General features: G+C 44.5%; 1 protein-coding gene across 1 annotated transcript in view; it reads left to right on the top strand.

Moving 5' to 3' along the window:
* Positions 1-24,227, top strand: part of PCGF6 (polycomb group ring finger 6) — a 287,484-nt gene that overhangs the window by 73,599 nt on the left and 189,658 nt on the right. The window contains exon 4 of the mRNA XM_078643692.1: positions 9,623-9,678. Coding sequence (XP_078499818.1) covers positions 9,623-9,678 — 56 coding nt within the window. The remainder of the gene's footprint in view (positions 1-9,622; positions 9,679-24,227) is intronic.

Raw genomic sequence — 24,227 nt, 5'->3', positions numbered from 1 at the left:
AGTCCCAGTGAAGAGGACAGCTTGTTAGCCAAGTTGGCCAAGAGATTAGATCTAGAGTCCATGCTTCTGGCTCTAGAAAAAGAAAGGAAAGAGATGGGCTTAGCCCCTATCTCTGGGGCAGCAATACCAATAACAAGAATAGAGTGGGATCTTATGATCCTAAAATCCCCAAAGGGATTGTCCCTAAATTTGAGGAAGGTGATGATATCACCAAGTGGTTCACAGCCTTTGAGAGGGCTTGTGATATGAGAAGAGTGAGGAAACCTCTATGGGGGCACTCCTGTGGGAACTGTTCTCTGGTAACTGCAGAGACAGGCTTCTGACCCTCTCTGGGCCAGATGCGGAGTCTTATGACCTCATGAAGAAAACTCTGATTGAGGGTTTTGGACTCACTACTGGGGAGTACTGAATTTGGTTCAGGGGGGCTCACACAACCCAGACCCAATCTTGGATAGATTTTGTAGACTACTCAGTAAAAACACTGGATGGTTGGTTAACTGGACACAATGTGCATGATTTTACTGGACTTTATAATTTGTTTATGAAGGAGCACATTTTGAGTAATTGCACAAATGAAAAGTTACATCAGCATTTAGTAGACCTAGGTCTAATTTCTCCCAAAGAATTGGGAAAGAAGGCAGACCATTGGGTCAAGACTAGGGTGACAAGGACAGCCACTGGGGGTGACCACAAGAAGGTGGTTACAAAACCTCCTCAGGGGAAAGGTGGTGAGAATCCCCAAGATAAAAAGTCTGAGTCTTCCAAAGGACCCCAAAAACCTGTCCAGGTGGGTGGGTCCCAAACTACTCCCTATGTGCCTCAGCCCTATGTGGGGAAGAGCCTTGATCCTAACAAGGCCTATTGTAACAACTGTAAAAAGTTGGGACATTTAACTATAGACAAAAACTGCCCCTACAATAAAGCCCCTAAGGCACCCAATACAGCTACTCCAGGGACAGTAAATCTACAGATGGGATCAGAGGAGTGCCCAGAGCAAATCTGGGAATACTCTCAAGCTAGTCTAGTCTCCTTGGGGGAAATGGAGGTTGCCAATGTAGCTGGTTGGCCTCCCAACTGTAACAAGTATCTGCAATACCCCTTCATTAATGGAACTAGAGTAGAAACCCTGAGGGATACAGGTGCCAGCATCACTATGGTAAAGGAAAGGCTGGTTTCCCGAGAGCAATACTTAGTTGGGAAAACTTACCCAGTCACCAATGCTGACAGCATTACCACCCAACGCCCTCTGACTATGGTGACATTAGGTTGGGGGGGGGGTTACTGGCCTGAAACTAGTAGTGGTCTCTCCACAACTGCCAGCTGACTGTCTGCTTGGAAATGACCTGGAAACCTCAGCCTGGGCTGAGGTTGAGCAAGTAACCCATGCAGCCATGCTGGGTATCCCTAGACTGGTGTGTGTGCAAACCAGAGCACAGAGCAAAAAAAAAGAAGGGTGAACAAGTAGGTTTGGAGCCTGAATGTATGGCCCAACCAACCAAGAGAAAAAGCAAGAAGACGGGGGAACCAGCTTCTACACAGCAAGCCTCTCAGGACCCCTCTCCTCAGGGAGTGGACTTGGAACCTCTAGAGGGAACTGAGCCCATGGAGCTTGAACCTTACCAGGTTGGACTCCTGGGCCCAGGGGGTCCCACTAGGGAAGAGCTGTGTCAGGGTCAGCGAGACTGCCCCACTCTTGAAAGCCTGAGGCGGCAAGCTGTTTCAGAAGCACAGGGAGATGTCAGTGGTACCCACAGAGCTTATTGGGAAGAGAGATTACTGTATGCTGAGGCAAGAGACCCCAAACCTGGAGCCACCAGGAGGGTGGTAGTGCCACAGAAGTACAGGGAGTTCCTCCTAACTTTAGCTCATGACATCCCCCTAGCTGGACTTCTGGGGCAGACCAAAACCTGGGAAAGGCTAGTTAGCCACTTCTATTGGCCCCAGATGACCCAAAAAGTGAAGGAGTTTGTGAGCTCCTGTGTTACCCGTCAGGCCAGTGGCAAGACAGGTGGCAAACCAAAGGCCCCCCTGATACCACTGCCAGTGGTGGGGGTACCCTTTGAAAGGGTAGTTGTGGACATTGTGGGTCCACTTGAGCCTCCCTCAGCCTCAGGGAACAAATTCATTCTAGTAGTAGTGGATCATGTTACTAGGTACCCTGAAGCAATTCCCCTTAGGGTTACTACAGCTCCTGCAGTAGCCAAGGCCCTCCTGTGTGTCTTCACCAGGGTAGGGTTTCCTAAGGAGGTGGTTTCAGACAGAGGTACCAACTTCATGTCTGCTTACCTGAAACACATGTGGAAGGAGTGTGGTGTGCAGTACAAATGTACTACCCCATACTACCCACAAACCAATGGTCTTGTGGAAAGGTTCAACAAGACAATGAAAGGTATGATCATGGGACTCCCTGAAAAACTCACAAGGAGATGGGATGTCCTGTTGCCATGCCTGCTTTTCGCTTATAGGGAAGTGCCACAAAAGGGAGTGGGGTTTTCACCCTTTGAACTTCTGTTTGGTCATCCTGTAAGGGGACCACTTTGTTTGGTGAAAGAGGGTTGGGAGAGGCTTCTCCAAGAACCCAAGCAAGACATTGTGGACTATGTGCTCGGCCTAAGGTCCTGAATGGCTGAGTACATGGACAAGGCATCCAAGAAAGTTTCTAAGTGTGAACTTTTAAAATAGCTTTTTATTTCTGGAAAATCACTACAATACCTAAAACGTTTTTGCTAAACTGTTTTCAGCTTAGACCCCAGGACTGAACCTAGGAGCCAGTCCTAGAATTACCAAAGTAATCTACAAAGTAATCAACTGTGGTTACATAAAGGAAAACAATTGAGCTCAATGCTAAATTGTGTGTAGAATTGTGTTGCCTGCTGCAACCCCTTTACCTATTGTATTTACAAAGTTAATTGCCTTTCTGCAAAGTACTCATCTGAGACCCCTCATATGGAGAACAGTACATTTTGTTCAGTCTTTGAGTGTGTGAAACCTTTTGCTGACTGGGTGTGTGCAACAAATGCTTTACACTGTCCTCTGGAACTGCCTTACTGCTCGACCAAGCTACCACTTTAGAGAGTAAGGTCACACCTGGCTTAAACCTCTGTTATACCTCTGGGGTTTGTGGACTCTATACACACTGTACCTTATTCTGGTCCAATGTATATAGAGCCACTTTCTCACATTCTCTATTTCATAAACATAAAGAACTGATTCGAGCCATTCTGCTTTGGATGGTCCGATCGGGATAACCCAATATGTAGATATCAGCCTCCTTCCCAGTAATATTAAGAACAATAACTTATTGTCCAAATTCAGCTTAAATCCTCTCCCTGGCACCAATCCAAAAATAATAAGCTTGGGGCTTACCTCTAGTGGTATGTGCAACATCTTTGATACAAATTTACAGACGTCTTTCCAAAAGCAGAGAATGGAAGGGCAGCTGAGAAACATATTTATGGAATCGGCGTCATTGAGCCCACATTTCTTGCAGCTGGCTCCCATCGGCCACTTCAATTTCGATAGATTCCTTGGGGTTCAAAATGCTCTATAGACACAAAACAAGTGATTTTCTGTAAGATATACTGGTTTAATCACCTTATATAATGCTTGAAAGGATACTTCCCATAAGTGTGCCACATTTGTCGCTTTTGCCAACTGGGTTACTCTACCCCAGAGACTTATTGGTGTGTTGTAACCTTCATCTTGGGTGACCATAATCAATTTATACCAAGTGGCAACAAACTTCTTCTGTTGGTGGCTCGTGATTAGATGTTATTCCAATTCATTTGAACCTCCTTAAGCTTCATTCAAACCGTGCGCCCAGCTCTGTATTTGTATGAACTTAAACCTGGACACTGAAAAATCTGTCAACTGTAGGGGCTGGGTCCACGAACACAGCTGCCCTTCTTGAAAAAGCTGACCCCAATCTGTGATTCCAACATCTTTAAGACTCTATGGCTATCTTAAGGAACTCTGGTGACACTGGAGAGTCCCACAGTGGGGCATATTTTCTGTAATAGGGGAGCTGTGTTGCATGTCTAATTTGTGCCCATAGTTAAGCAGCTGCGGACAACACCTTTTAGTCGGATTTTCTTAAAAAACTTCTGATGACCAAATATGATCATGAAGCCCTGCCGGCATGTTTCCACCTCATCAAGTAAGGCCTCCCATAACTTTGTACTCCCTTCCCCAACTTTTATTGAAAAACCCAGGTGTATAGTTGAAAGTCTGGGAGAACGTTGCCCCCATTGTCGTATTTTTTTCAGAGATTTCTTCTTACGATTTTTCTTCCTTTCACAGCCCAAATGAAGGAGTCTACCTTACTGTGTAGCTGTTTGAACCATTCGTTTTGAAAATGTAATGGAATCGTTTTAAAAAGAAAAGTGGATTTGGGAAGTATCGACATTTTAACCAAGTTGACTCTCCCAAAGATTGTTCAAGTTTACCTAATGATTGGGTTACCTTAATTCCCAAACATTTTATTTCTTCTTTTATCGTTGGATGGTTCTCTTCGGCATTCCAAACCATTACCTCAGTCTTAATCGGGTTTGCCTCGTAACCTCAGACCTTCCCAAATTCTATTATTAACCTTTCAAGGGTCGCTGCTGTGTTGTGTGTAAACCATGATGTCATCTACATAGGGATAGTTTTTTCTGCCTGGCACCACACACAAAGGGGATGATTTGTTGCTCTGTCCTGATTTTCTTTGCAAAAGGCTCAATATATAAATTGAACAACAGCGGAGAAAGGGGACAATCCTGTCTTATGCCCATGGTTATGTTAAAGCTGGTAGTCAGATTACCGTTCACCAAAATCCTTGCGGCAGGAGCCCTTTATATATTAAGCTGTTTCCTGTTTCTCTGTTCGTTATCTCACTTATGATGTTCTTTACAACTTCTACTCTGGCCTTCCAGGCCTAGAGTTTCCCAGCACATTCGCTGTACTCAAAATGTGCTGGTTTACTAGCCTCCCATCACTCTAGCCCCTTTGCTTCTAGTATGGCAGAAAGGGAGCGTTTATATGCAGAGATCTCATTCTGCCTATTTCGAGCTAGGATCTCCTCCCCTGATGTCTCTCTATCTTTTAGCTCCAGTGTCCTAATCTTCCCTTCCAGCTCATCAATCTTACTATTATATACTTTCTTCTTTTGCACTGAGATGCTAATCATGCTAATCAAAACTTCTCTGCTAAAAGTCTTATATGCATCCCGCACTATGTTTTTCGGGGCCGTATCTTTATTGAAACTAAAAAATTCTTTTGTCCTTTCCATCAATGTGTCAATTACGGCCTGGTCATTTAATAATGATCTATCCAAAGTCCATCTTCTTTCCTGTCTTACCTTCTCCACCGGCAATTCTAACACTACAGCTGCATGGTCAGACAAGTGAGCGGGATGATGTCTAACATTCATGACCTCTGTATCTAGGAAATTATCTATTAAAAAGAAGTCAATCCTGGAGCGATGTTTATATTTTAAGTTATGAAAGGTAAACTGCTTCTCTGTGTCTTGCCTAGCTTGCCACACATCATAGAGACCACATTGTTTCATACAGGATTTAATATACCTTGCATATTAGGGTTGAATCTTGCTCAACTGTTACTAGACCTATCCAGTTGATAATCCAGAACAACATTAAAGTCTCCAGACCAGATAATTGGATATTGAAATTACAACAGCTCTGGAGCCAGCATTTGTAGAGGCTCCATATCATCCGTTTACCCAGTATTTTCACAACAGCAATGACCCATCTCCCCTTCTTATCTGCTTTCCAATGGGCAATTGTAATCTCCATATGTATCTTTATCCGTACAAGAACTCCTTTTGTGTTGGAATTTTGATCACTAGTAATAATCTGACCAGTTCCAGATTTCCTACATTTCAAGACAATGGGACATTTTAAAATATCTTTCCACTTATGCTACCAATGCCGTGCCACCCACACCCTCCCCCCCCGAAAAACCCAAACCCTCCTTTTCTTGGCTATCCTAGCCATTTGGGCCTTTTGTGGGAGAGGGGAACAAACCCCTTGTAGAAAAGATTAAACAGAAGAGAAAAAAGAGGAAAGGGGGAGCAGTCAATATAATAAAGTTATAGGGGGGGGAAAGAATACCTGACCCATACACAGTAACTACTTTGACTGTCTCTTTCTACCCTGGGGCAATACTCCTATTATTGCATGAATACTATTCTCCTTATAATCATTATGACCTCTTAAGCTTTTCGAGCAGGGCATCCGCCTCCTCGTGATCCCTTATATTATACATTTTGTTTTCTATCATCCATCTAGTTTCCTGAAGTCTTCCACTCTGATCTAATGTTGAAGGAGAAATTACCTCCGGACAGCGGCCCAGCTGTGAGAAAATTCGCTATAATTTTGCGCTGTTTGGTTTTCACCGGGTCTTTCTTTCCTATATGGGTCTCGGTGTATCCTCTGGATGTCTCGATGAGATCCTCCACCGAGCCATCCCAAGGTCCGCTCGATTTTAACACTCTGGAGATGAAAGATTTCAAATCTCCATCTTCTAAGCCTTCCGGGACATTTAAGATTCTGATATTGTTGTGCCTTGCATTATTTTCCAAAGTTTCCGGTTTGTCTTGGCTTTCTTTAAGTTTGTGTTTCAGGCTATTGAGTTCTTTTCTGTCCCTAGTGGTCTATTCCTGCAGATCTGACACCAATGCTTCCAAGGCTTGTGTTCTTTGAAATAAAGACTCCAGCTTTTCTGCCAACCCTTCACAGACCCCTTGGACTACCGTTTGGTTAGCTTGAAAAATTGCAAACCACTTTTCACTTCCTATGCAAGTGATTTCATTAAATGCTCTAATGGACTCATCAGCAGGTTTAGGCCTCTCCCTCCTGTCTCTATCTCTACCATAATCTTTTTCGTCCCCCTCATTACAGCATGTGGGGCTTGCTCACTTTCTCACTGGAGCCCTCTATAACCAGACATTGATATCTGTTAGGGGTCACGAGAATTTGAGGCACACCTGATGCCTCCACTCCTGGTTTCTCCAACACTTGTTTGGGAGACGTCTTGTCGGTCCTAAGGTCCTGATCCATGGATATGGCGTCGCTAGAGAACATCAAAAAATGTATAGATTTTAAAAGGGGTTCCTTCAGGCATCTTCTTCTGTAGCTCATATGACCTCACAGATGGAGTAATTCTCCGGTTCTTTAATTTTTGATGCTGGGTATTCCTGAGTTTAACCTTCACAGAGGGGGCTTTTGGGGGGGGGCTGCGCCTCTGTTCTTAAAATATCTCTCCCTTCGCCCTGTGGTGATATTGCAGGAGTCTGATTCATCTCAGATCCTTTAATTTTCACCTTGACCTTAACCCGGGATACCTCTAGTTCTTTCTCAACGTGTTCCCATCACTGTCCGTGATTAAGGGTATCCCCAAAGATTTCAGCGCTTCTTAGTGAGTATTGGTTAGGCTTATTAGCCTTTTGGTTTTTTCCCCCTCATTACCCAGAAAAGGTTCTCATTGCTACCTGGTGAACATTCCGTCAGGGGGATGCTGTACGAAACTCCACTGTGTGGGCTCAGCTGCTCGCTGCTCTCCTCTGCTACCTTGCTCCTGGCCCCACCTCCCTGGTCCTGTCTTGGCATGTCTCTTGTAGGGTCTCCTCTTCCCCACACTGGGAAAACCGCACTCCAACACTCCCACTGCTTCCAGCGATCCTTGGTGTGACTCCCCGAGCCCTCGCCACCTCACGAGCCGCCCTCCTCCAAAACGAGCAGTTGTCTGAGACACTCCGCCCCGAGAAGGCTCCCATTAACTTCTGGGCTTCACCCACCTTCAAACCGCTTCAAACTAACTCCTTCCGGTAAGGGCAGCTGTTACAGTTAACGTATTTGCCTCATAAATATTGTTTGAAACTGTTAAGCGAGTGTTAGCATTGCGGCGTATATCAATATTTACTGCCGCGAACTCATTTCGCCTCCTCCCGGCTCACTCTCAGTCTCCGACAGACACTCGAGCAGCTGCTAGCTGTCCGCCATGTTCTCCCAGGACCCCACCATCAAATGCAAAAACATTATATCTACTTGAAACCAGGGGTTCAGATTCTAGTTCAAAATTTCTACAGGCCCACCAAAGCCGGTGAGGAACATACTGCAAATTCAATTGTTGACTCATTTATCAAACGTATCTCTCAGCAGTTCATGAGCCACACTTTCTCTAATCAAGGATTCTCGATTGTTCTGAAATTAATTAACCATTGATGTATTGAATTGCGGATTCTGAATTGTCACCCAATCAGAACAAGACTGTTTAAATGTTTCCAGATCATCCTGCATGATACGTCCCTTTTGACTTCTGAGGACCCCCCTGAATCATTACTGGAAGCTGCAGACTCCTGTCTAAGCATTTTTACTGATCAGAATTGCGAAAAGAATACACTAAAAATACAGAAACAGACACAAGCATTAAACAAGTATGCAAATGTTGAAATATTCACAAAAAATATAAACATTTTAATTTAAATGGAAGGCCGGAGCCTTTCTAAATGCAATGGAGGCCACTCATCATCTTTACTATATTCTGTTTGATGCACTTACACTGCTTCCATGAATCAATCTGCGAGTACTAACTTAATTTTTCACCTCCAAGTTTAAATTCCTTCACTTTTACAGAACGTGTTAAAAATTTCATTTTTATATTTTGCTCCTTTTTATGCATGTTATTAACCTTTTAATGTTATTTAATTTTCTAAGGGGTCATGGACCCCCAGAATGTTTGTGGACCCTCAGTGTTTCCTATACCACAGGTTAAGAATGACTGGACTAGAGAGCCCTTTGGCCCACCACTGCCACATCTCACCCCAAGAACGCTCTTTAGACCCTTCAATGATTTGTAGGAATTTGCTGCATTTTGAATGGTCAGTCTTGTAATGCCTAATTTCACAACACTGTCAAATGATCCTGATTCATTGAATCATGATCTAGGAGGTTACACCTACAGTTGACCTTTTTTTGCACACAGAATTCCAACTTAAGTGTGCAAATATGTTTCAGAATGTGGTCTCTGGAGTCTGTTTCTATAACTATTCATTGTATCGTTTTCAAATCCTAGTTATATGATATTTACAAACATCTTTGCTTCCTTGTCTGAGCTCTGTACCTTTCCACCTTCGACCTACTCATGCATGTTGACTATTGGGGTTGGCACTCAAACCCCCAATTAAAAGACAATAGTCCTTTCACCTCTTTAAAGTTAAAACAAATTAACGTCCTACACAATACATGAGAAAACCATTCTTGTACTTAGTGGTTGTCATGTGCTCTTTATTATATTATCTTACCCATTATTACTTTAAAACATTGATTAGCCATGTGTGATCACAATCCAATGAATTTCAGAGTATAGATTCTTCTGTAGTTGGGAAATGGTGTAGGCGTGCATTTTTCTGTATTCTGTGGCTGTATATTCACTATGCATAGGCCACATCTATTAACTTTACCAATGCTTGTTTCTTTAGCTATTTGTAACATTACCACTTCTACATAGCTAGACTTTACATGCAAAGTTTAGTGTCATCATAACTATGTTTTGTGTGTGTATGTGAGATAGAGAATTTTAAACTTTTCTTTGAATGGTTTTTCTTCATTTTATTCTTATATAGGTTGGATCACCAGTTACAAGACATTGTGTACAAATTAGTTGTTAACTTGGAAGAGAGTAAGTTCGAATTTCTTGTTCAAATTGTTGTAATTGAACATAATTGTACAGGTATAAACACAAACCAGAAGGGAGTAAAAGCACTTGTCTGCAGAGCTAACCACACTGAGTTTCCTAAAATCCAATACACTGTCATTTCTGTTATTGTATTATTGTTTTCTGTTTACATTAATATTTTGTATTTGAACATTCATTGTATCTGAACATTAATATTTTGTATTTGTAGTCACTGGAATGATTTTTGTGGTTCATGTGCATACTCAGTCTCAAAAGCACTCAAAGAAATTAAAGTCACATAAACAAACTCCGATATGAAACTGTGTACAAGACAAATCCGGACAAATCCTCCCTAAAGGGTTTCCTCAGTCATTTCTGGAAATACTGTTATGTACAGTGATTCTAGGAGAAAATATCCATGAAGTTACACTGGAAAACAGCATATGCTCTAACAGACTCTCTCAATTCTAATCCATTGCTCTTTCTCTCATGCTCTGTCTCACTCTCACATCTAAACATACACAATCCAATATAAATAGGCATCCTACCAATAGGCTCCAAAATAAGCCTAAAGCAGAACTGTAGTCTCGGTACAGAACCTCAACCTTCTTTCTCGTATCTTACAATCACTCTCAAAACTCCCTACTGAACTATATTCTAACTTCACATCTTTTCCTGTCCTTTCCACTACTTTTCATGGTTGCTGATACACAGTACGTCTTTCATCCTCTTGCTTGGGTACAGACACCCCCTATTTAATCTCGTACTTAGAAAAAAAGATACTTCTTTGCGCCATGCCAACAGTCAAAATCCCAATTTTGCACCTCTTGCTTATTTATCACGTTACTCAGATTTCTGTCTACACATTGTTTAATTACCTATTCTCTTCATTTCAATGAAACAAATGGTGCGACACCACTAACTCTATGATGAGTAGTTCTGTGAACTCATATCCAATCACAGAGGCTTTTTTTCGTTTGAGGGCAAGTCATTAGACAGTGCTAACTGGGCACTTTATGTCACCATATGATTTGCTATTTGAACAGGGCCATAGGGCTGTGGTCTCCAAAAAGATGTCCTTTCATAATTAATGGCTTTTTATAAACAAACTCCCACATCATTGCCTGGGTGAATTCTCAGTGACTAAAGCTTTAAGAATTCCATGTTCTAAAAATAAAAATGTCAATTTCAATCACCATTTGCTTGCAACGCCTTCTCAAGCGCGGACGCATCATGATGGCTTCAGCTCTGCTTTGCGGGACGCAATGTAGTGACTGACTGTGAACAGATTCTAATGATCACAACCTGGGTGCATGTGTGTTAAGTGTATTTGTAAAGTGCCCTATCACCCTTGAGAGTATCATGAAGCCGAGCAAGTGTGTGCCTAGCCCTGCTTGTGCTAGATTGGTTAACTAAAAGCCAGGTCTTCAGAGTCTTGTGAAATTCAAGAAGAGAGGAGGAGGCTCTTCTGTGGAGTGGGAGGCCTTTCCACGCACTTGGTGCGATGTAAGAGAACACCCGACCCCCTGTACTGGTACAGTGTATGCATGGGAACAATGGAGGAATAGCACATGCTCATCCCTGTCTTCAAAGGCAATACAAGACTTTCTTTACCGTGGCAATTATCCAGCTTCCATGTGCCTTGCATCCTCGTTGGCTATGGCCGTCAGCTTTTAGGAGAAAGCAGATATTTTTTCACTCGCACTACTGAACTTTTATTTCACTGTGCACAAAACCATTGTTGATGACTTTTTGGAGGGAGCCTTTGTTTTGCAATATCCCTCAAGCTGAAATATTATGCCTTTGGATCCTGTTGTGTCTTTCTTGCTTAATTTCCCTGTTTAGTTACAATTTCCTTAGACTGACATATGTGTACCTATTTGTTCCTCCTGATTGGATATTTCTTCTTCCCGGTTGTCCGCTACCTGGACCAGGTGCACTGGTCTCTAAGAGGTGTTCTGGGTGCCTGGAATAACCATAGAAAAGTAATTATTTTTATTCCTTTTTCTCTTACAGCTCATGGCACCCCTCTCTGCTAGATCGACTCCTCTCTTTTGAAATCCTCCACATACTGACTGTCATTCATTTGGTCCCATCCCAACCTAGCAATACGGTACTCCAAACCTTAACACTAATCCCTGTGCACTACACTTATTTGAGATTTAGTGTTCTTGGTTGAGATATATTATGAGTTCCTGTGTCACCTTGCAATCTGGGTGAGTAGTCCTACTGATTGCTATGGCCTTTTTTTTGTCTGTAGTACCTACATTGATTGAGGCAGTTATAGAGCAATTAAGCAGATATTTTTCTGACAGGATGACTATAATACAGGCTCATCGCCAACTAAATATGATTTTATTGGACCACACCTTGATGAAGTTCCTCACACAGGGGTTCCACAATTGTACATTCTACACCCACTACCCATGCTGCTATCATATAGTCCACCCGTCCATCACCACCCCTTTTGTACCGATTTGGCCGCCATACGCTGGACAGAAGAAAAGGATATGACGGTCGTCTTCCTTCTGGTTGCCCTCACACATGTTTTAGGTTTCATCTGCCACTGGTGCCGAACTATTGGTCCCCCTACACCAACGCACCAGGGTTGTTTTGGTCAGAAGGTTGCCATATCTTAACTTGATAAAAAGAGTTTTGGCAAGTGGGGGCTCAATTTCATCAAGGAAGGCCTCAAAAAAAGGCTCGTCCTTGAAGCATAGAAAGTTAGTCACTAGTGTCCCAGCAGTGTTCGCATTTGTTATTAAGTTAGACCCAAAACTCCAAAAATGTTTGATTGGTTCAGATGCTCCGTCCATCACCACCCCCTTTTGTACCGCTTTGGCCGCCATAAGTGTGGCAGGGTATGCTCAGACATGAGTTCCTTGCTCACCTTGCCACTGGATTCAAGCAAGCCGGGCTGAAAACGGCTGTAATGCCAGAAACCGGTCCTCGAAAGCTTGTTTCCGGTCAGGGAAGGCATGGCTTGGCAGTTCGGGCTGGACTGTTCCCATGAGGCACAGGGTCAGACTGATTTGCATATAGCCATGTCTGAACTGGGGTGGCCGAGTGGGCTAAAGAACGGTGATGGATCCAACCCAGATCTTTTGACGGGGTGTGAGTGTTTGATTGGTTCAGATGCTCCGTCCATCACCACCCCCTTTTGTACCGCTTTGGCCGCCATAAGTGTGGCAGGGTATGCTCAGACATGAGTCCCTTGCTCACCTTGCCACTGGATTCAAGCAAGCAGGGCTGAAGACGGCTGTAATGCCAGAAACCGGTCCTCGGAAGCTTGTTTCCGGTCCAGAGAAGGCATGGCTTGGCAGTTCGGCCTAAACTGTTCCCATGAGGCACAGGGTCCGACTGATTTGCATATAGCCATGTCTGAACTGGGGTGGCAGAGTGGGCTAAAGAACGGTGATGGATCAAACCCAGATCTTTTGACTGGGTGTGAGTGTTTGATTGGTTCAGATGCTCCGTCCATCACCCCCACTTTGGACCAAGTTAAAGTGGTTGTCAGATCCACAGGGGAAGTGGTGGGGGGAGGAGGGGCAGACGGAGGTCACTGGGCCTCAACTGTGGGGGTTGAGATCATTTGTGTCTGATGGCCTGGCTCCATCCTACTATGGCTCCACAAACTGGGCTAAATACAACCCCTTCAGCTTTTGACTCTCATTAGTAGCAATGGTGAGCAGTGCCAGGCTTGTCAGGGAGGCAGTATGGGGGTGCTCACAATAGCGCAATAAACTAATGTCCAACCTAGTGCTCGTCTTTCAAGAAAGTAAGAACTTTCACACACACTAGAGTGTTAAACTACACACTAACACAATCAAATACAATTTGGTGTCCCTGGGCACTTTTGGACAGTGAAGCACCTCTGTCTGCTATTACTCACAGTATCCTCCCTCCACCCTCTCCCCAGCCCCTTCCAGAGGTGATCCCTTCCCTCAGGGTAAGCGGTATTAGTGAGATTAGAACTCAGGTCCAGCTCGTGCTCAGCATTGAATTTCTTTCCACACAGGGTGGATCAGCAATCTAGCCTCTACCACAGCACGATTGGCCCTTCTCTTCCAAGAGGGGGCGCATCAGTTAGTAGCTTTGTTGGTATGCTCCTTGATAGCTACTGGGGTGCTTGCCTAGCAGGCGCAAAGTCGACACTCCTAATTCATCACATCATATGGGGCTGCTGTTGAAGTCCTACACATGCTGGTGGTTCTGGTTACGGTGCCACCACACACTGACCAAGTTTTTTGGGAAGATTCAGCCATGCACAGGCAGATACGCTTGTGACAATATAATCACGCATAGGCCGATGCACTGGTGAAGATACAGCTACGCAGAGGCTGATACTCAGAAGATGATATGGTCATGCACAGGTTTATGATTTTCACTGGCAATCACTGCCGTGATCAGGTCTCTGCAAGAAGTCTTGGTCTTAGCAGTTCCTACCTGCAACTGCTGCAGTAAGACTGCAAGCCCATCATATACTAGGGCGCACACATTCCTATCCTCAGTCTTTTTCTTTTGGATACTCTACAGACAGACACCAGGGACATGCGGCACCTCACCCATCCTGGACCGTGACTCAGCCTGCAGTACTGTCTGGCTTCTTCACTCTCTCACCAGATAGGCTGTCAGGCAGGCAACATCTCTAGTTGCACAGCCTTCCTTCAATACTCTGCGGACCGCTCTATTCCTCGGCTATGGAGGATTTGGAACTGGAAAAACAAGTAGAATAGTGAATTCCCGCTTTTATGCAGCCAAATCAGACAAGAGATGTGTGCCCACTGTCTGCATTTTCAGCACCAATTTGGGGTGGGTCTCTTCAAGTGTTCTTTCCAAGCTGCTCTCAACACAGCCTTTGTGTAGAGTGATGCTTCTCACAGCAGAGTAGTCTCCAGTCTGGAGCGTTCACAAAATAAAATGCAAAAAGAGATTTGAAGTTCTGCACCTGTCTGTTATCAGCTATCTGAAACTGTAATCAGGGAAAGTCTAAAGATTGGGCCTCACGTTGGACAACAAAGTCTGCAGTTCCACTCCTCACCTTTACCTTCTACCAAATGGCATAGTTAAGTAATCAGCAATTCTTTGCCTTGCAGAAGATCTAATCAAATTTCTAAAGGAGCCCGCTCCTCATTTCAGTTTCTAGGACTCATCCTTCCAGCCTTAGTTATGGCAGCAATGACACTCCCATCCCTGGGAAAACAAACACACCTCCACCTTATAGAAAAGGCCAGGCCTCGAGTACCCATAATGTATTCCACAGTATGCATGTACTAAGCAGGCTACACACACACAGAAACATGCATAACATACATTTAGGGTATATGAATTCACAAAACATGGCATGCTGCCACTAATGCTTTATGTATTAACCCACAACAGGAGCAGTAGTCCACTGTCTGTTGGTAAACGCTTGGTGTGCCCATTTGGTTCACTGGGAAAGTGCAGGATCTTCTCTATGTAAAGCGACAACCCAAGGCGTCAGCCCATACCCTAGATTAGCTTGATGCTATGATCAAAAAACAAAAGTCAGGATTCCAGATACAGTTGGGCACTAAGGATGGAGAACACTACTGTACACCATGCAGGAGACAATCTGGACCCAACAGTGGTATTTAGTATTGCACATTTGTGTTGGATGTTCTTGCATGGACAAATTCATATTTATACCCTAAACATGCAATTCCATTGGGCTGGCTGTTTTTAGCCAAGAATTCTAGAACATGTTTTAACTCCTGTATGACAACTAGCCAAAGGAATGGAAGGCATTACTTTGAAACAAGGTAACTGATTATAGTTTCCTGCATTCTACAGTTGAGACCACTTACTTGTGAAGTCTCTCTGTTTGAAAAATCAGAAATTGCTGTTTTCTACTGTGGTCTAATTAACTAAAGCAAGCTCTGGCACAGATCATGACAGTTTCTGAAACCATTTCTGATTTGAGTGAATTGATATTGCAATTAGATCATTATTTGTAGGAATACAAGCCCCGATCTCATACATGTCCTGAACCATGCCAATTCCAAACCATGTTCCAGCCTCATTATGCCAGTCCACACCCTACCTGGCGATATCCGAGTGGTATACTGGTTCTTCTTGAAATCCCCTCGGGCTCCCTGAAGCCTTTGTTCACAGCCAGAGCTGTGAACAAAGAAACATTGGAATGTTGGAGCTCCGGGCTTATACCAGCCATTATAAGCCTGAGCACTCCATTGTTTTCAATAGAGCTCCCAACATTCCAATGTTCTAATAAAGAACATTCTTTTCCATTATTGATAAAAGAACAACTTGAGATAGCATACTTTGTTGATAGAGCTCCAAGTATTTTATAAGTAGTTAGTGAAAACACCATCTGTAGCTTCTGATAGCATACAAGAACCAAATGGTGCGGGCTATCAGGATATTTTAGAATTTAAGTCCAGTGGAAGCTCAGTTTCCTACCACTATATCATTTGTGTGGCTGTTTCATTTACATGATATTAAATTGGCCAGTACCACACAACAAAATGTACTTCTTCTCATGTCATGAAGACATTGTATTGAAATGATATGTTAACAAAAACTTACAATAAGTTTCATTCTTACTTCAACATCTCGACTGGGGCTCATTTGATTTTCATGAAAAGAAAACCAGAGACGTGTCCGTATTAATTACAGCAAACCAAATCAAATCACAGTTAAGAATCGTTATCTGTTAACCTTATTTTCAGACTTGAGTGACTCCGTGCAAGTCACCCCCCCATCTTGACCAAAATGAAAGATGACTTTCTAAGCAAAGTATGTGCATTTCAAACACATTGTCCTGCCATTTGGGTCTAGCAACGCACCCAAGGTGCGTTCGAATATCTGATCAATGATATATTCCAGGATTTGATTGACATACAAGTGGTTGTGTACCTAGACAATATTTTAATTTAATGCCATTCCTGTAAAGAACACTTCACTCATGCACTGTCTTTTCAGGGCTACGTGATCATTAGCTTTATGCAAAAAGTAAAAAGTGCACCAATCCACACTGAACAGCTGGAATTGTTCTCAGTGGTGTGGCTATTTTTGATCCCCTGGAAGATTTGAAACCCTTCTAAGGATTCTCCACTTTTTAAGGGTGAGGGTTTTATTCTCACATCATTACCCCTTGACATGCCTAACTAAGAAAAGTACTCCCTTTCAATGGGGTTCTGAAGCAAACCCATGCTTTTGAGACATTAATAACTGCTTTTTGATCTGCTCCAATCTTGATTCAACCCAGTCCTGAGCAAAACTATGTACTTGAAACAGATGCATCTAATACATTACTTTGAGCCGTATTATCATAACAAGGAGATGATAGAACATTTCATCCTATAACCCATTACTCATGTACTGTGTCAGCGCCTTAATTAAATGATACTATCTATGACGAAGAGCTCTTAACAAGGAAGGATTTATTCATTGGCATTACTATATAGAAGGATCGTCCCAGCCTACGCAGTTTGTGAAGGATCATAAGAATTTGAAATTCTGATATGTCAATGTACATCAGCCAACATCTTGCGCACTGAGAGCTTTCATCTGCTTGTCTTGACTGTTGCACAGTCTAATGACCAGGATCCAAATATGGAAGCAAAGATGCGCTGCATCTACTATATCCCACAAACTATTCACTAGAACTATTGGCACTCCTCAGACTGTTGATCTATCTATCAGCAGTGCATAAATCAACTTGGAAGAGAGGATCAATGAGAAAATTATTTGATTATATTTCTCCCAGCTATTATCAAACCCAGATCTCTGACTAGAGAGAAACCTAAATCCTCACGTACCATACCAAGTGGACTGCTATGTCTTTTGAAATGAACTACTGACTCCTGGCAAGTGCTTAGAACGTTTACTTTCCTCCGACAAGTATACAGTGCTTTGGGTTGTACTTGACACACTTACCAAGTTGCAATACCTTCGATGCCTAGGATAATCCCAACCTCTTAATTAGTGTCTTTGTTGCTATATCATGTGTATCGACTACACATACTGTCTGAAGCAATTTTTCTGATAGACTGCAGTTAATTGCTATGTTTTGAAAAACTATCTCCAGACTATTCGGCACCCAGGTCTGATATTCCACAGCCTTCCATCCTTGGACTGATTGGCATATGGAACATATTTATCAAGTTCTTGCGCAATACCTACATTGTTTCACCTGCCGGTCTAGTAACTTGACTACACTACTCGACCTAACTGTAATGTACTTGACCCGTGAACTGGCTTCATCCCGATTGTCACACAGTTCACTTTACAAAATCCTCTAACTTCAGTCACAGAAAGAAAAGTAAGTGTAGGAAGACAAACTGACTTTTGACCTCTGTCTCTGAAACCGGAGAAATATGACAAGATAACAAGATTTAAAGGCATCTTTATTGCTCATTCACTTTGCTTTGTGAGCAAGCAGAACACCTGTTGTCGGTTCGCCAGAACATGCAAGTAGGCACTAAAAATAGCTCGTCCTCATTAAATCTGGCACGCTATTGAGAGTGGGCGAGTAGATTTTTCAAGCCCTGAGAACTTAGTCTAGATTGCACACACATCATGTCCTCTCTACCAATTAACAGTTTAACCACCTCACACCAGATGTCCTTACCAGAGTCTATTTCTACTAAGTAAAAGAGGAAGTACTATCAGTGCGTAGAAAACTGGACAGTGTAACTTTCCACTGCAATAATATAGCACTTTTTCAGGACATCTCTTCCCTCACTTTGGCCAAACAGCCTGAATTTAGGGAGCAGGTGGTGTACCTATGGGACAAGAAAATCCCTCATCTCTGGGGATTTCCGCTGAAGCTTTTTTGACTATTGAAAACAAGCAGGTCGCCATGCGGATGCCGCCGATGCTTGAGTCCTCCTTAAGCTTACCTCCTCCCTGGAAGACAATGAGAAGACACCTGAAACTCCCAGCTTTAAGACAACATGGGGGCTGGCAGCAAGCATCCTCAAGGAAGTCAAGCAGGAGGTTCAAGAAATCAGTACAGTGGTGCAATTGGAGCATCGATGTATCGGCAGACAATGACTGATGAAAGGACACCCAAACACTACACCAAGGCTGAAAGTCCTTGCTCCTCTTAGGCGCTCCAATCATATTTCAAGGTAGACTGAAGGCTGACCTCTAGCCACTTTTATCGGTTTCCTACCTTGCTTCAGTGTACGAGACTGTATATCCTTTCCACAATGGTGGGTCCGTGGCACTTGCAGCTTGGAGAGCTGATGTGTGGTAATCAGTTGTTGTGGTTACTCCAGTTTCTTGTTCATGTCTGTATTGGTTTGTTTATACTGTGTTTATTTTGTTAACTCAGACGCAGACCATGTGATTATTGGTTGTTGTGTTGCACTGCTTGTATTTTAAAAAGAATGGTCCACAGACCTTGTTTCGGCATCAGTGATGTATCCTCTCTCAACCCGATGCATCAGCTTATTATAGTCTCTTTAAACAAACAAGAGCTGAATGCACCCATGAAATAGAAGGTGCTATTGAAATGTCTATCAAACAAAAGAAGAGTGTCAACTGCACTGGTATCTATATGGAGACCCAGCGGCAAAGACTGTGAAAGGACTGTGAGAAAAGTGTGGAAAAACCCCTTTCATTAACACATTGGAAATCTTGGGGGGGGTTTTTGGAAGCCCTCACTCACCAACCTGGTTGGTGACATGCTTCATCATCGGGCCCACCAGGAGAAGCCGAATGCCTCCCTGGTGTGCTGCAACGCCAGATTACTGCGGAGCTGGTTTTGTGACAATAGTGTGAAAAGTGATATTAAAAATGTCTAGAAACTGTACCAATCACAATGATTTATTTGTTGGTCAGTTTAGACATGGTTAAAAAAGGATATGTGTGGAAAAACTACCGCAGATTATGATGGGAGTTTCCACTTAAAGTGGGGTCAACATGTTTCAGCCCTTCCTAAGTGTAAGAATTACGTGGGCATTCGTCAGGACCATGTAGCGTGTACCTTGGCGGTATGGGCGCGCTAAGGCCCACCCTAACCAAAGGATGTGAAAGTTAAAATCTGTTTTATGTGTAAAAAAGTGCAAAACAGAACACAAACCACAAGTTGTGGGATTTACCTCCACTCAGAGGAACCTGTGTAGTTTGTGTGATAAAAGATCCACGCCCCATGGGTCTCGGGAGGGGGGTGGAGGCGAAAATGGCACACCGCCCGCAACGCCTAGCACCCTCGTGGCACCTAGCTGTTCCTGCTCCGGACCCCTTTTCACACTATTGTCACAAAACCAGCTCCGCAGTAGTCTGGCGTTGCAGCACACCAGGGAGGCATTCGGCTTCTCCTGGTGGGCCCGATGATGAAGCATGTCACCAACCAGGTTGGTGAGTGAGGGCTTCCAAAAAAAAAACCCCAAGATTTCCAATGTGTTAATGAAAGGGGTTTTTCCACACTTTTCTCACAGTCCGTTCACAGTCTTTGCCGCTGGGTCTCCATAGAGATACCAGTGCAGTTGACACTCTTCTTTTGTTTGATATACATAACCTGGGGGAATAAGAGTGTCTTACACCCTCTCTCTCTCTGATTGTTTCATAGCTGTTGAAATGTCTCCATGTTGAAGACATTGATATAGGCATGCTTTAGGAAACTTTAGGCATGCTTCAATAAACTCACCTGCTGTCCTTTGACACGAAGAGGCTCTGCTCCTATTGGTTCCCATTGCAGCTTTAATTATCCAGTCCTACCAAAACCAAGAGTGTTTCATGCTTGTTTAAGTGTAATTAAGCCATTAATTAAGACCTTCAAATTTCAACTCCTTAACTACCCCCCCTTACCCAACGTGGACTACCTTGTGGCTCGCTCTCTTAATCTTTCTGCCCCCCTTACCGTTGTCCTTGTGTACCGCCCCCCTCAATCCATGCCTTCTTTTGTAGCCTCCCTTCAAGACCTTATGGCCACTCTTGTGGTCAATAATTCCTCTGTCCTTCTGCTCGGCGATTTTAATTATTGGCCGGGCGACCCCATGGAAGACCTCCCTTCCAAAGATTTTTCGGGCACTCTTCAATGTCTAAACCTCACTTCTCACGTCTCAGTCCCTACTCACACCCAGGGTCATATCTTGGACCAAATTTGGTCCTCACCCCCCCTCATATCCCCATGCGTGTGGTCGGATCATTTTAACATCTCCTTCTCTATCCATCTGGGAGCGGTCGATAAGTCTCCCCGTCCGAAAAACATCTTAGCTCGCAATTGGAATCGGACCGACCTTGACTCCCTCTCGCTCACTTTGGCCTCCTCTGCCCCTAACCTCACTAATCTCCCTCTTGAATCCCAGGTTAACGCTATCAACACATGGCTCTCCTCTTCGTGCGATCTAGTCGCCCCGCTTAGAAAGATCAAGGCGGTCCGTCCATATGACGCGCACAAATGGTTCTCCCCAGAACTTAAAACACTTAAACTCGATCTTAGGCGGTCTGAACACCACTGGAGACGGACCTACTGCCCCTCTTTGCGCGTCAAATACAAATCACACCTCACTGAATATAAGAAAGCGATCCTAGCGGCTAAAACCGCATACTTCACCGAGAGAGTAGCTATCGCGGCTAACAAACCCGTGAAATCTTCTCCTTGGTCCACAATCTTGCCACTTCCGATCGCTCCACTCCTAGTTTAGTTCCCTCACAGTCCCTCTGTTCTTCACTTAACGACTTTTTTATCGACAAGATCGTGAAGATTAAAGCCAACATTCCCACAGTGCCCCAACCCCGTCCCACCTGCTCCCCTATCTGTCCCTCTTCCCCTTTCGCCCTTTTCCCTCCCATCTCCACCGATTTATTTTTACAACTTTTGGTCAAAACCAAGTCCGGTTCTCCTGCGGATTGCGCGCCAGCACGCATTCTCAAAACTCTTTTCACCAACTGTCCTGCCCCCCCTCTTGCTCTTCTTAATTCCTCTTTGGCTTTTGGATCCGTCCCTTCTTCCTTCAAGTCCACTATAGTTCTTCCCATCCTAAAAGAAACTGGCCTAGATCCCTCTCTTCCGTCCAATTTCCGCCCCATTTCTCTTCTTCCCTACCTCGGCAAGATCCTTGAAGCTCATGTCACTTCCTGCCTCTCTACTTACATAGAGGAGAACGGCCTCCTTGCATCCCACCAGGCGGGATTCCGCCCGGGCCATTCCACGGAGATGGTGGTCCTCGCAGTCTTGGACGAGCTCAAGGGGAAGGCCGATTCCAACCTCCCCCAAGCCCTGGTCCTTCTCGATCTGTCCGCTGCGTTTGACACGGTTGACCATTCCATCCTTCTCGACCGTGTCAGCGCAGCGAGCATCCGGGGCGCGGCCTTCTCCTGGCTGGCGTCCTTCCTGCGGGACAGGTCCCAGGCAGTCCATCTCCCCGGTTTTTCTGCCCCCCCGCCCTGTCACTTGCGGTGTTCCCCAAGTTTCTTCTCTCTTCCCCCTCCTTTTCAATCTTTACATTTACCCCCTTATCACCTCTCTCCTTGAGCTGGGGGTCTCGGTGTACAACTACGCAGATGACCTCCAGCTCGTCTTTGATCTTTCCTCTTCCCCTGACTCTCTTCCCAAGTTCTGCTCCACTCTAGTTTTCATCTCTGACTGGATGAGCGCTAACCATCTGAAGCTCAATCCAGACAAGACGGAACTTGTTCTCACGGGTGGCCCCTCCAACCCTTGGTCCCCTGCACATTGGCCCCTCTCTTTTGGCCCCCCCCCCCCGGTGCCCGCCTCTTCTGTTCGCACTCTTGGTATTAAAGTCAGCCATGACTTATCCATGCACAGTCAGATCAGCTCCGTCGTGTCTTCTTGCTTTCTCTCTCTTCGCTTAATCTGGAAAATTTCACGCTTTTTCTCCACCGATGCACTTAAATCCATAGTCATGGCCCTGGTCATCTCCCGCCTTGACTATGGGAATGGCCTGTACGTGGGCATACCGGCTTACGAATCCCGCCGCCTACAGGCCATTCAAAATCAAGCTGCTCGTCTTATCCTTTCCCTCCCCAAATCTTCTCACATCACCCCGGTTCTCAAATCACTTCATTGGCTTCCGGTTCACTTTAGATCCTTTTTCAAACTGACCTGTTTAGCTTTTTGGGCTCATTTCCGTTCTGCGCCCCTGTTCATCACTTCTCTTGTTTCTTCTCATGCCCTGGCCCGCACTCTCTGCTCTTCTTCTCTTTCTCTTCTCCACATCCCTCGCTTCCGTAAATCCAGAACGGGGGGCACCCGGTTTTCAGTCCTGGCCCCCCAGTTCTGGAACAGTCTCCCTCTCTCTATCCGTTCCATTCCCATCTACACCCACTTCCGAAAAGCTCTTAAAACTTTTCTTTTCTCTCAGGCATTCCCCTCCTAAACCTCCTTGGGTTCCCTCTGCTGAGCTCTGAACAGGTCCCCAGCGCCAGGAAGCCGTTAGGCCACCGTGCGCTTTATTAAATACTTTATTCATTCATTCATTACGATCAGTCAGAAATATGCGGACAGGAGGAGCATGCTGGTTGGCCTATGGAGTCAACTAGGTATACACACTATCACCCTGTTTTCTATTTATGGAACAAATTAAAACATAGACAAGTTATATAACTCCCTACAGTCGCTGATTGGGGATTTTACCAGGGGTGATTTCAATACGGTTTTAAATCCCTTGCTAGACAGATAAGTGGCGCATTTTAACACTTACCCTGTCCATTTATTCAAATGTCCATAAAACCAACACAAGAATAGATTTATTTCCTGTTACCTCGATCGCTTGAATTGCGGTTCATAGAAGGTTCTGTAAGCACATAGGTCCTCTCTGACCATCCTTCAGTTTTCCTCTTACTAGCAATGTACGTGTGCCCACAGTCCATACACCTTCCTGGTTCGTCAAAGTCACCCTTCGCAACCCAGCCCTGTGAGATTTGATACAAGAGGCCCTTGAGAATTACTTCAAGAAAAGTTACACCTGTGAAGTCTCCTGCACTACCCTGTGGGACATGGCTAATGCAGTGCTAAGAGGTGAATTGATAGCCCACACAGCGATGTTTACCAAATTGGCCAATGCTAAAAGATTAGCCCTCAAGGCCCAGTTGATCCAGCTGGAGGCCCAACACAAAGATTTTGAATTAAATAAAGTGTATACACAGCTAAGACTGGTCGGGAGAGGTAGAACAGCTATATAGGACTGAAGAAAAACCAAAGGTGGTGATGGACGGAGCGTTGACAATACAAGCACTCACCCCCAGTCAACTGATCTGGGTTTAATCCATCACCGTTCTTTAGCTCACTCCGCCACCCCAGTTCAGACATGGCCATATGCAAATCAGTCTGACCCTGTGCCTCATGGGAACAGTCCAGCCCGAACTGCCAAGCCAAGTCTTCCCTGGACCGGAATCAAGCTTCCCAGGACCGGTTACTGGCATTACAGCCGTCTTCAGCCGGGCTTGCTTGACTCCAGTGGCAAAGTGAGCAAGGGACTCACGTCTGAGCATACCCTGCCAACTTAGGGCGAACAAAGAAAAACCAAAGGTGGTGATGGACGGAGCGTTGACAATACAAACACTCACCCCCAGTCAACTGATCTGGGTTTAATCCA

The sequence above is a fragment of the Lissotriton helveticus genome, chromosome 5_1 (genome assembly GCF_964261635.1).
Source record: "Lissotriton helveticus chromosome 5_1, aLisHel1.1, whole genome shotgun sequence".
Lineage (NCBI taxonomy): Eukaryota > Metazoa > Chordata > Amphibia > Caudata > Salamandridae > Lissotriton > Lissotriton helveticus.
Note: the sequence above shows the minus strand (reverse complement) of the source record. Positions and strands in the feature narration are given on the sequence as shown.